Here is a 12509-nt window from a genome sequence, read left to right as displayed (position 1 = left end):
CAACCTCCCCCAATGCACAGTTTCTATGTCAAATGTATATACACTCTTTTTCTGGATTTTTTTAGTATCACAAACAGTACTGTATTTGAAAATCTGGTATGTCATAAATGTATAGATGTAGCAGTACTGTATGTCGTGTGTGTCATATGATGAATTGAAAATGGGGGACCCTGATGGAAACAAGACGAAAGTCTTTCTCAGGTCTGCATCCTCTTAACAATTGTATGTATTGAGCTGTACTGTACTGTACCCATTCTGCAATCTGTTAATAAACTTTTCAATCAATCAATCAATCAGGTATGTGACATTACATGTAGGTGTTTTGTTGTGAGGTATGTATGACATTACATGTAGTTGTTTTGTTGTGAGGTATGTGACATTACATGTAGTTGTTTTGTTGTGAGGTATGTATGACATTACATGTAGTTGTTTTGTTGTGAGGTATGTGACATTACATGTAGTTGTTTTGTTGTGAGGTATGTGACATTACATGTAGGTGTTTTGTTGTGAGGTATGTATGCCATTACATGTAGTTGTTTTGTTGTGCGGTATGTGACATTACATGTAGGTGTTTTGTTGTGAGGTATGTATGAGATTACATGTAGTTGTTTTGTTGTGAGGTATGTGACATTACATGTAGGTGTTTTGTTGTGAGGTATGTATGAGATTACATGTAGTTGTTTTGTTGTGAGGTATGTGACATTACATGTAGTGTTTTGTTGTGGGGTATGTGACATTACATGTAGTTGTTTTGTTGTGAGGTATGTGACATTACATGTAGTTGTTTTGTTGTGGGGTATGTGACATTACATGTAGGTGTTTTGTTGTGAGGTATGTGACATTACATGTAGTTGTTTTGTTGTGGGGTATGTGACATTACATGTAGGTGTTTTGTTGTGAGGTATGTGACATTACATGTAGTTGTTTTGTTGGAGGGTATGTGACATTACATGTAGTTGTTTACTTGTGAGGTATGTGGGTAGCGGCACGGTGGTGTAGTGGTTAACACTGTCACCTCACAGCTAGAAGGTCCAGGGTTCGATTCCCGCTTGGGGACCAGGTTGCCACGTTGCCAGTTACCCAGGTGGGGTATCTCCCGGGCCTTTCTGTGTGGAGTTTGCATGTTCTCCCCGTGCTAGCAAAGGTTTCCCCTCCCGATAAGATAAACTCAATGGAAAAACATGCAGAACAGATCGCTAACACTGTGGCGTCCCTGACGAAGACTGACAGGAGCAGTTGGATTGGTCCCTGGGCGCTGCCCCACACCGCAGCCCATGTCTGCTCCCAGCTGCCCTTGGGGGGAAGGACGACAGGATGGGTCAAACGCAGAGAGGAACATTTCATCAGCGACCCAAATAATGTGTGTGTATCTGTGTGTGCCGCCCATCGCATGTGTGTGTCACTGCATGACGACATTGTCAATGTGTGCAATGAATAAAGACCAGTTTAATGTGACATTACATGTAGTTGTTTGTTTGTTGGGGGGTACAGTATGTGACATTTGTACATGTGGGGTAATTTCACACACACTCTTGAAGAGTTTGATCTGTAGCTGGAAAATAAGCTTTGTGAAACTTTCTTAACCTGTCAAAAAGCATAATACAGATCTATTTTCTCCAATGTTTACAAACATTACCAACGTAAATAAACCCTTCATAGCCACAACATAGTGAATACAATTTAAAAACATATATTACCTGTTGTCTAGTGTTAGTTCTCGTAGCAATCCACTATAGAGAATAAAAACATGTCTTTATATGTCTTGAATTTTAAATAGTTTAAAAGATATTTAAAAGTTTCAACTCTTGGAAAATCACTGCTGAGAGGGTATGAGAGACAAGGGTGGCTATTTGTAATTTCAAGTATATTATGAGTGTAAGACTTCACCAAGACTATACCTATAGGAACATTTACATTGTACCCAAAGCCTTAGACCGATAATGTGTTCTCACTGAATAACACTGTAGAAAGATGTTGGGTGCAGCACTACACACTTTGCCTTGCAAAAGGTATTCACACCAACTAAAATGTTTCAACGATATTCTAATGAGCAGTAGCCTAATAAATGGTATTACACATTTTATTTGCACATTACCCAGCCTGGACCATGTAACACGTTAAATGTCTGACGCATCCTTTCTGCCAGTGGCCACCTCGACCGGTTTTTCCTGAAGAAGTGCCCCTAGGCTCATCATGTCGAGAGGAGAAAAAAAAGCACCTTGCATGGATTAAAGCTGCATGGGCTAGTAGGTGTTGCACGCAGCGATACGGACGGTCGCAGGACTTGAGTGCGTCTTTTTTTTTTGTCAGGCAACTGTCTGTATTCTGGTCCAAACCTCTGTCGGCTGCAGCCCAGGAGACGTCGTACGCTTCCTCGGTTTTTATCTCAAATGAGTGCGCGAAAAAAGAAAAGTAGAGCTCACTGACAGTGTGCGCGTGATAGGGTGCGTGCGTGTGTGTCTTCACCGTGTCTCAACACGGCGCTGTGCAGGTTGTGTGTACAGTAGCTACGCACAAGGAACTGCTGCACGAGCAGGTGAGACAGGTGAGGCATTTTAAAAAGCTTGCATTTGTACTTTAGTTTGTAAATTGTATATTGTTTATGTTTAGGAGGGTCATACATAACCAAGCATTTCACTGTAATGTACCTTATGAGTGACAAATAAAACAAAACTTGAACTTGATACTGTGTAGAACAGTAATGTGTCCACATTAAGTGAATACACTTGTAGTGTAACTATGTTCATTATTACCCCCCCCCCCCCCCCCCATTGCTGGATTGTTCATAGAATGAGTTGATGCTGCCAGTAGCAGGTGAGTTGTCTTCTTTCCCTGGGCTGTACTGTAGGAGTGTAGGGTTTGCCTTCCGTCATTACTGTATTATTTACCTACTGTATGGAGCAAATGCAACACAGAACGCCATTATTGAAAAGTGAGGTGTTATTCATGATGTATGTCCCGCCTGCCTGTACGTTTCATTCTCGTGTGATCAGCTTTACCTGAATCGTTGCACCTGTTGCAAATGACCCGTCTAATGATGATTGCCAAGTATATTGGGAGAATTGTGATCACTTTTAATTCATTTAATTAGGAAAGACTCACTAATTTAACAGATGACACCTGGATGAAGGCGAGCTAGCTCTAGTGATGACATGTCATTGCAGTATTGTATCGCAGGCCAAGACAACACCACCTGAGGGAACGTGCTGGTATCACAAACGGATCTCCACCCGCACAGACTATCAACTTTGCTGATATTGCAGTACAGTAGGCCTAACCCTATTTCTCTCCACGGGGTGTTTCTTTCCTCTCCAGTAGTTACACGCATCGCTGGAAACTTTGCCTGGGAATTTCCGTGCTGAAGAATTTCAGTCATTGTTTCTGGTAGTGTGTGTACTATGCATCTCGAGGATGGAACAGGAATGGCATTAAGACGGCGTTTAAATCGATTTGTGCAACTCAAGAGTGCTGTTGGGAAAACAGGTGGATGAGAAACGAGACCTCGTGCTCCCTCTGCCACGTCTGGAGATGTGAAGACGTTTGCACACCTTAAAGTCTCCCAATGCACATTACAAAAGTATTACAGTATATATACAAACAATAATGTGTTATCTAGAAGTGTATGATTGTGACATAACCCAGTGAAGGCAGGTGTGGCGATGTTACCACATGCAGGAGAGCCATCACTATGTCAGGTATGTTGGTGAACCAGCTCTCCTGGCACTCAGCTCTACTACCTGCTGGATTCGTGTGAAGGCTGTAACCCTGTACTCTCCCCCAACGCAGCACAGCACAGCACAGCACATCTTATTAGAAATAAATAAGATACCAGCCAACAATGGTATGTCTTATGTAAAACTATTCACACAATGAACTTCTCACAAGCTAGTGAATAAACACAGGATCATGCTCTACTAAGTTGTGGCTTTACTGAGACAGGGAGTGAGTGTAGCTACTGTCGTCATCCCCCTCATGTAAAGCAGGTGGAAGCCAAATTAATGTACACTGTTTCTTTTGCAAAGTTCTTGAAAATTATTGCACAAATAAACCTGTTCCAACTGCTTTTGACTGTTCCTTGTGGCTCATTTAATTGTATTTCCCTGCTGAATGAAACGTTGTCTAATGTGAAGTTTGTATATGCAAACATCTGGCCTACATACGGCTGAAACAGGTTTCTTGAAACGAGTTTCTCTTAACTGATATTACCGACTTTAAAAGAGTGGTCTCGCAGTGCGGATACTGATCAGATGGACAATACTGCTACAACTACAGCAGTAAACACAGTAGCTCCTCAAGGATACTCAACACACAACACTAAGTCAACACTAACTAACACTAGTTTTACATAATACATACCATTGTTGACTGCATGGTATCTTCCTGGACTTTTACTTTAAAAACAAGTGTCAATATTACACTTACTGTACACTTAATGTAGATCTCTGTATTTTTACTGTATATTTTATATTAGAATGTACATACATAACAGGAAATGTGAATCCCAGACCGTATTTTATTATAATTATTTTATTCTTAGGACATTTTTTGTTATTCTTATTCGTGATTTTGTTTTGTCTACCTAAATGTTTACTGTGAGCGATTTGTAATGCCAAATTTCCCTCGGGATGATTAAAGTATTTCTATTCTATAATGTCTTTTGTTAAACCACTCGTGTGGATGGATATGCAAAGTTGCGTCACGCCTAGACCTGGAAGGAATTCGTTAAAATGGAGACGATACTCTTGTTATTTCTCTGCCAACTAAGGCCAATTAAGTGTTTCGCCATGGGGGTGGTTTAAACCTGTACTTCAAGTAGGCCATCTTTTGTAGGTGGTGTGTCATATTTTTGGCTTACTATACTATTGATGGGAGCAGTCATTTGTCAGGAATAGATGTATGAATAAATTAAACTAAATAACAATAAATAAATACATTTTCTCTTTAATAATTCATTACCTAATAATTCATAAAACACCATCACTGCGGGTGCACCGTGTATCACGGTCCAATGTACAGTGTAAAATGTGTGTCCCCCCTACCCAACCCCCCCCCAGCTCCAATGTACAGCCCCCACCCACCCAACCCACCCACCCACCCAACCTCCTCCAATGTACAGTTTCTACGTCAAATGTATATACACTCTTTTTCTGGACACTTTTGTATCACAAACAGTACTGTATTTGCAAATCTGATATGTCATAAATGTATAGATGTAGCAGTACTGTCTATCTGTATGTCATATAGGTTATGATGAATTGAAAATGGGGGACCCTGATGTAAACAAGAAGAAAGTCTTTCTCTGGTCTGCATCCCCTTAACAATTGTATGTATTGAGCTGTACTGTACCCATTCTGCAATCTGTTAATAAACTTTTCAATCAATCAATCAATCAATCACAATGCGTTTCAAGGACTAAATTGATTTCATGAATAAACTATATACACCATAAGCACTGGAAATGTTGATATAGTTTATTACTATTTGAGATGGTAAAAAGGTAAAAGCAATTTTCTTTAATAATTTCACAAAAAAAGAAAAGTCTTATAGTAAGTGCCAACACATACATGTGTTGATGATCGGTGATTGTGGACACATACATGTGTTGATGATCGGTGATTGGACGATTGCATACAAGCCCTGGATTACAAAGAAATATAAAGGTTGTAACTCACTAAATTTCAGCTTGGTTTGCACTTGAAGCCAAAAATAATGATAAGACTGATTCACAACAACCACTAATCCACACTCAAGATACATCCCGATAGGCTTGTGTATAATGTTTCATTTCTTAAATCATCAATCATCAATCAGTCCACAAGGTGGCGCCATCATAAAGGAATTGACACATGAACACCACAACCGTGAGGCATGGAAGCTCAGCCACATTGAATTAAGAGCTAAGATTCCCTATATCATCTACAAAGTCCATGAAAAAAATAAAAATAAAAAATCACATATGGCACAAATCCCATTCGGTCAACAACGATCAGATACTTATCGCAGATGTAGAAACACCTGACAAAACGTACAAACATGCCCCGTTACTTGGCCTTCTTCACCCATGGATTAAGATACAGTAGATAAATGGGACGCAAGAAAGAACACAAAATAATATCCATTAAACGTTGGAAAGAGGGAATCCCAACTGAGGAGGCTACTTCAGAGCTGTGCTAGTAGCTGTTGCATTACAAAAACGAGTACTTGGAAGAGGTGCTGAGGTCACGACAGAGCTAGTTCCCCCACCGTCTGAGTGTTCTAATAAAGTGTAGAGTGTGTATCCTCTATTTCCACTGCCCACTACTATTCTTATTCAATATGAACAGAAAATAACTAACTGGCCATGGAGCAGTAAATATTTTTAATAATCATAAATAAAAAATCTGTCCCTTTTTAAGTAAAATTCTGTTTTCATTGTCATAACCTTTCCAGTTGATTCTGTGACTGAAAATAAAAGTCCCTCTGTTACGGATGCGTTGCTATTATGGGAATGTTTGCTTTTGCTTTTTTTTGCACACAGGAAGTGATGTATTTGAGTGAAACGAAAACAAGAAGTGGGGGGTAGTGTTTCGTTGCCTAGGGAACCGAATGAAGGGGACGCAAAGTCTGGAAAGTTTAGCGTAACAAAAAAATAAAACAATAAAACAATATAAATTAAAAAGCTCCCTTTCTAGACAAAATCCCCAACATGACTGATGGAACCCAGGAAACGGGGGACAACCCTTTTCCCACAGGTCAAGAGCATCAAGATGATTCAGGGGCACGAATGGACGTTATTTACAGTTAAATAAACAAGCGACAGCGACTTTTCAACCACACCGAGTCACATCAGCACAAGCATTCATTTAGGTTTGACACAGGACCTGCAATGTACATGCATTTAATTTCTCCCAACCGCTCCGACGTTTTTGGACGGGCTTGGCGCACGTGGCCCACTCGTTTCGGTTTGTAGATGACCGAGCCCGTATAAAATACAGATAGAAAATAAATATATACCGGGTATATTGTTGTTCATTCACAAAGAGTAGATTATTGGCGTTTCGCGTGGCCCTTTGGCCTTTTGTTGGCAAACGGGGAGCCGGATAGTTTGAAATAAAGAACAGAAATGCATGTACACAGGAGTACACTTTCAGTAAGCATGCACATAGAAACACTGAGCCATAAACCGAACGTCCAACATCCCTCTTGCCTCGAAGGTATTGTGGTTATAAGGATGGTCGGTTTAAAAGCAGCTCACGGCCAGCCATAGGTCCATGTATTGTCACCAAGCAACGCCTCCTCGGGATGGAAAAGCAGTAAACGTAGAAGCCAAAAGACCCAGCATCGAGATATATAGCATTTCTGATAGTCTTTTTTCATCTGTGCTGTAGAATAGAATGATACAAACAGGTCCCTAAGAAAAAGGAGTAGTATGCAGTGCAGCAGCACACGGGACGGGGCCTGTAACGGCCTTGTTGCATGGCACAGGAAGTGGACAGAGCCGAGCAGCCGCCATGTTGGATCATAAGACACCGTAGCAGCCATGTTGGATCAAAACACGGGCGCGAGTGATGAGGAGAAGGGGATGGCACGGCTACATCCTGCAGAGAGAGAGAGAGGCCTGAGTGACAGCACGGCTACATCCAGCAGAGAGAGAGAGAGGCCTGAGTTACGGTCCGCATGACGGCGGGAGAGGAGCGACGGGACGGAACACCGGCACGCCACATCTACAGCGGGAGAGGAGCGACGGGACGGAACACCGGCACGCCACATCTACAGCGGGAGAGGAGCGACGGGACGGAACACCGGCACGCCACATCTACAGCGGGAGAGGAGCGACGGGATGGAACATCGGCACGCCACATCTACAGCGGGAGAGGAGCGACGGGATGGAACACCGGCACGCCACATCTACAGCGGGAGAGGAGCGACGGGATGGAACACCGGCACGCCACATCTACAGCGGGAGAGGAGCGACGGGATGGAACACCGGCACGCCACATCTACAGCGGGAGAGGAGCGACGGGATGGAACACCGGCACGCCACATCTACAGCGGGAGAGAGGAGCGACGGGATGGAACACCGGCACGCCACATCTACAGCAGGGGAGAGGAGCGACGGGATGGAACACCGGCACGCCACATCTACAGCGGGAGAGGAGCGACGGGATGGAACACCGGCACGCCACATCTACAGCGGGAGAGGAGCGACGGCCGCTACTTCGACGGCTAGGAGCCACAGGAGTTCATGTCACAAGGCAACTCCTTTGGCTCGTCTTGGATGTCGAGCCCTGTGGTTAAAGATGTAAATAAAAAGGGAAAGAGGAGCGTGGGTTCCAGTGGTCGTAGACGAGCTTCCTGACTTCTGGAGGGTATAAGAAAAACATCCCATTGCCGACACGTTAGACCGCCCCCGAGGCTTGAGGGTCGAGGGTGAAAAGAAAATGAAATATGAGTTAAAAAAAATTGTAACAAAAGTGGAGCAGGTACAACAGGACAGCGTGGGCAGCCTGGGTCACTGCCTGTAATAGGCGGCACCTGAGGAGAATGGAATACAAAGAAGAAACAATATCAACGGTTTGATACCATGACTTCAAACAGGGACCTGAAATAATGACAATTCACCGTGAGAGGTTTTATATCAGCCATGCTGCCTTCTGGATACACCAGACGACATTAAAATGGCACCCGTCGTTAAGACATTATGCTCGGCATACATTTAAAAGTATCATCGTCAAGTGAACCAAAAGTGCTTTAACCCTTTCACTGCCGCACTACCAAACGGTTAACCCTTTTCACTGCGACAATTCACAGAAGGTTAACCCTTTCACTGCCACACAACAGCCGGGACCGTCGGTTGTGTGATAGTAAAGGGTTAACCTTCTGTCGTGTGGCAGTGAACGGGTTAAATGTAGCATAGATTCTAGTTCAGTCAGATGAAGTGCATCAGGTCAAGGTGGCCTTACCTTTGTAAGCGGCCTCAGGTCTAGAAGGATAGCCAGAGCTGGAGTTCACGTTCTCATAGTCGTGGGTACGAGGCTGGGGAGGCCTGCCAAAACCAAAAGAGACACAGAAGCTGAAGAGCGCCTTGCATATTTTCCACTTCAAAAAAAGGTCACACAGGTGGACACTTGAAAAAGGCCACAGGCCGAAACGTTGTGTTCAAGTACATTAAAACTTGGGAACACTAGACGGTGTGCAGACTTTTCTTCCACAAACATTACAGATCTAATTCGAGTCTAGCACCCGTGACTACATTTGGGATGTGCGTGAGTCTTTTCTACCACACTTTTTCCTAGACCTACATTTTCTTTCAAGTGGATTCAAAGGCTTTGACTGGTGACCACTAGCCTAGCTTAAAACTCGGGAGACGTGTACTTGGCCAACAGCTAAGCTAGTGGTCCGTATCTGCTTTCATTTATTTGTGCTAAGCTAGGCTAGCGTGCAGCTGGATAGCTTTTTACTGAGGAAATTGGTATCCATCTTCTTGTCAGACTCTGGAGAATACGGTAAGTGCATTTCCCATAATGTTGGTGTGTTCCTTTTAGTCTAGGTCTCCCGTCATCAGCAACTCATTTTTAGATTCTAAGCTTTTACGATTTTATTCTCAAGACGACTGAACAACAATATTTTTTACCTATCTCCTGGAATTGATCAAAAATACATTTAATTTCTTTTTCTCTTCAAGAGTTTCCAGACCTATAAGAAGGTGAACTGAAGGAGCAAGAATGAAGGTGAAGGAAACCACTGGAGTCTGTACTTTTTTGGATCCACTTTTTCTCCTTATTTTTCTCTTATCCCAATTTCTGCCTTCAATTCTCCCCTCCCCTGTCTCGAACGTTGCTAGACTATGGAGTCTGTACATTTTGAGGATGCATCAGCTGATGTCTTGTAGTTATATATCGATGACCAAAGATCAAAACCTCGTATCTGCATAAAAAAAGAGGAAAAACCTCCTATCTGAGTAAAAAAGTGAGCAGAAAAAACTGCATAGAAAAGTGGGGGAAAACCTCCCATCTGCAAAAGAAAAAAGTGGGGAAAATCCTCTTATCTGCATAAAAAAAAGAGGAAAAACCCATCTGCATAGAAACATGGGGGAAAACCTATCTGCGTAAAAAGTGAAGAAAACCCTCCTATCTGCATAAAAAAGTGGGGGAAAACCTATCTGCATAAAAAAGAAAGCAGAAAAAACTCCGTTCTGCATAGAAAAGTGGGGAAAAACCTCCTATCTGCATAAAAGAAAAACCTCCTTTCTGCATAGAAAAGTAGGGGAAAACCTCTCATCTGCATAAAAAAAAGTGGGGAAAACCTCCCATCTGCACTTTGCGAGGCACTAATGCCTGGTCGGTATTATTAATACATAATATAGTAATATAGTCCAAAAACAGTGTATTGTATTGGGTATCCTTAAAAAACGAATAACATTCTGCAATTTTTCCGATAGGAGGTTTTGCTCATATGTCTCAAAGTGGGTGAAACAGTACCATGGATGAACACAGTGAGGCGTTGCTACCTGCTCGGCTTGTTCTGGTGCCTCTGCCTCTGCTGCTCATGTTCCTCTCGTGACCTGGGCCGCACCACATCCTCCGAGCTCGGCTGGAAACAGAGACAGTGGTTTAAAAGTGGTCTGCTGTCGTAATTAGGACCCAATACATGGTGCTTGTATTAGTGGCAATGTAGAAATCACTAACATCTACAAAAAGGATTATCTGGGATTTGAAGAATATATAAGTTTTCAGATGAACAATATTGTCAAACCTAATGATCTTATTATGGGTATAGTTGGCGAGTGTCGCGTTCATTCATACAGTAGTTAGAGGGGAATACCATGCGTTTTCTGAATTCACACAATGTTCTTCCCGTGTCCCAGGACAGTGAACCCTCCAATCGGTGACGTCAAATCTGGGGCTGCTTCAAAACCCAACTAGGTTTTCATTCCGGTTCAGACCTTCTAGCAATGCTAGAACATAAAGCCCATTTGTGTGTAAGAGCTCACAAAGTCAGAGCCTCATTCACGGTCTATGAAGCAGGCCCAGATATTACATCCCAGTGACATCACAGATTGGAGGGTTCTCTCTCTCTCTGATTTCTAGCCTTAGGAGAGAGTGGTGCGTGTTCACAAATACTGACTGAACTGTCCTGGGGCTCAGGTAGAATCATACGTGAATTCTTAAAATGGGTGGCATTTCTCTTTACAAGACAGTTTAGTGGTGTATCACATTAAATTTTTTTTTTACAGACTTGTCCGGTTCTTCGTCTGAATGGTTCAGTTATTAAGACATGTGACGAATGTCGTTTGCGAGCAGGAGGTGTTGTTAAGGAGAATCACCCTGTAGTCTCCTCCCTCTGGGCGCCTCCTCTCCTTCTCCCGTTCCCTCTCCTTCTCTTTTACACGGTCTTTGCCCTTCTTGTACTCCTTCTTCTCCTTTTCCATCAGCAAGCGGGCGATTTCCTGCCAGCGCAACCAGTACACGTGACAAATGACTTGTACAGTAGTAACACCTCATCACCATAACTCTTTAATTGCCAAACCCGAGATAAGTTGGGTTAACTCGCCATGCGTTGGCTGCCAGACCCGAGATATCTCGGGTTTTGGTACTTTATTCTTTTATTCAATATTTGTATTGATTATTCATCCAGGGACCTTGGTGTTACCATAGGGAATGAGTCCGAGATCGCCAAAGTGCAATACCGGCCGCTTCCAGCTAGACGGCGGTATCGAGCACCCTTTAAAACCTTATATCTTGGCCTGTGCAACGGTCAAATGTCTCCGGGCGCAGTTTTCTGGGTCGGGCCAGTCGAGCGGTTCTCCTGGTTGCATTGAAGCGTGTCAAATATCCCTGATCCATATGTTGTGGTGGGTTATGTCGTGGACCAAATGGACATCAGATGTACCAGATGGCGATCAAACAATTTGAATATTATTTTTGGAATACTCCCGATCACAGGTAAGGACTATCTGATGTCAATTTTAGCTTGATCGTGCAATGCTTTTATACCGATCGGGCTGATAAGCGTTTTTAGTGTTCAATACGAATGCCGTTACTGGCAATCAAATAATCAGAAACGACCCCCCCCCCCCCCCCTTTCATGATGAAACATAAATACCTATTATGTAGATTTGATTTGGGAATAGTAGCGTGTCCAGGCAAGAAACGGCAACGCTTATAGTAGGATTCACGTATGAGGCTATAACACAGCCTTTCGGGAATTACCCCAGACCACTCTAAAACCATACTTATATTCACCACGGTATAACACGGGAACGTATGGATGAAACATTTTATTCTTTTTCACATACTGAACGATAGATAGTTGATGTCAAATGGGCCATAGTATTGTATCCATAGCTATAATATAGAATATAGTTATAGCTCTACAAACAAGGTGACACACTCCTATCTTTTAAAGCGTGGCATTGCTACAACGGGCCTCGTCTAATAGCTGGCGCTGAATGAATTAAGAGGAATCTGGCCGTTCGATCCATCTATTGATTGAATTATATACAGTACGTACACATAATATGTATGATG

General features: G+C 42.8%; 1 protein-coding gene across 3 annotated transcripts in view; it reads right to left on the bottom strand.

The window, feature by feature from the left end:
* Window positions 1-5456: 5456 nt before the first annotated feature.
* Window positions 5457-12509, bottom strand: part of ccdc50a (coiled-coil domain containing 50a) — a 36466-nt gene continuing 29413 nt past the window's right edge. Inside the window, exons 8-11 of one of the 3 annotated variants that reach the window (XM_084308803.1) lie at window positions 11306-11428; window positions 10490-10572; window positions 8943-9025; window positions 5457-8514 (exon numbers count right to left, since the gene is read on the bottom strand). In XM_084308803.1, the coding sequence (XP_084164929.1) occupies window positions 8492-8514; window positions 8943-9025; window positions 10490-10572; window positions 11306-11428 (312 nt within the window). In that variant the 3' untranslated portion in view covers window positions 5457-8491. The remainder of the gene's footprint in view (window positions 8515-8942; window positions 9026-10489; window positions 10573-11305; window positions 11429-12509) is intronic. The other 2 variants (XM_084308801.1, XM_084308802.1) reach the window with 2 other exon arrangements.

This window comes from Notolepis coatsorum (assembly GCF_963971535.1).
Source record: "Notolepis coatsorum genome assembly, chromosome: 2".
NCBI lineage: Eukaryota > Metazoa > Chordata > Actinopteri > Aulopiformes > Paralepididae > Notolepis > Notolepis coatsorum.
The sequence above is the reverse complement of the archived record's forward strand: the minus strand, read 5'-3'. Positions and strand labels throughout refer to the sequence as shown.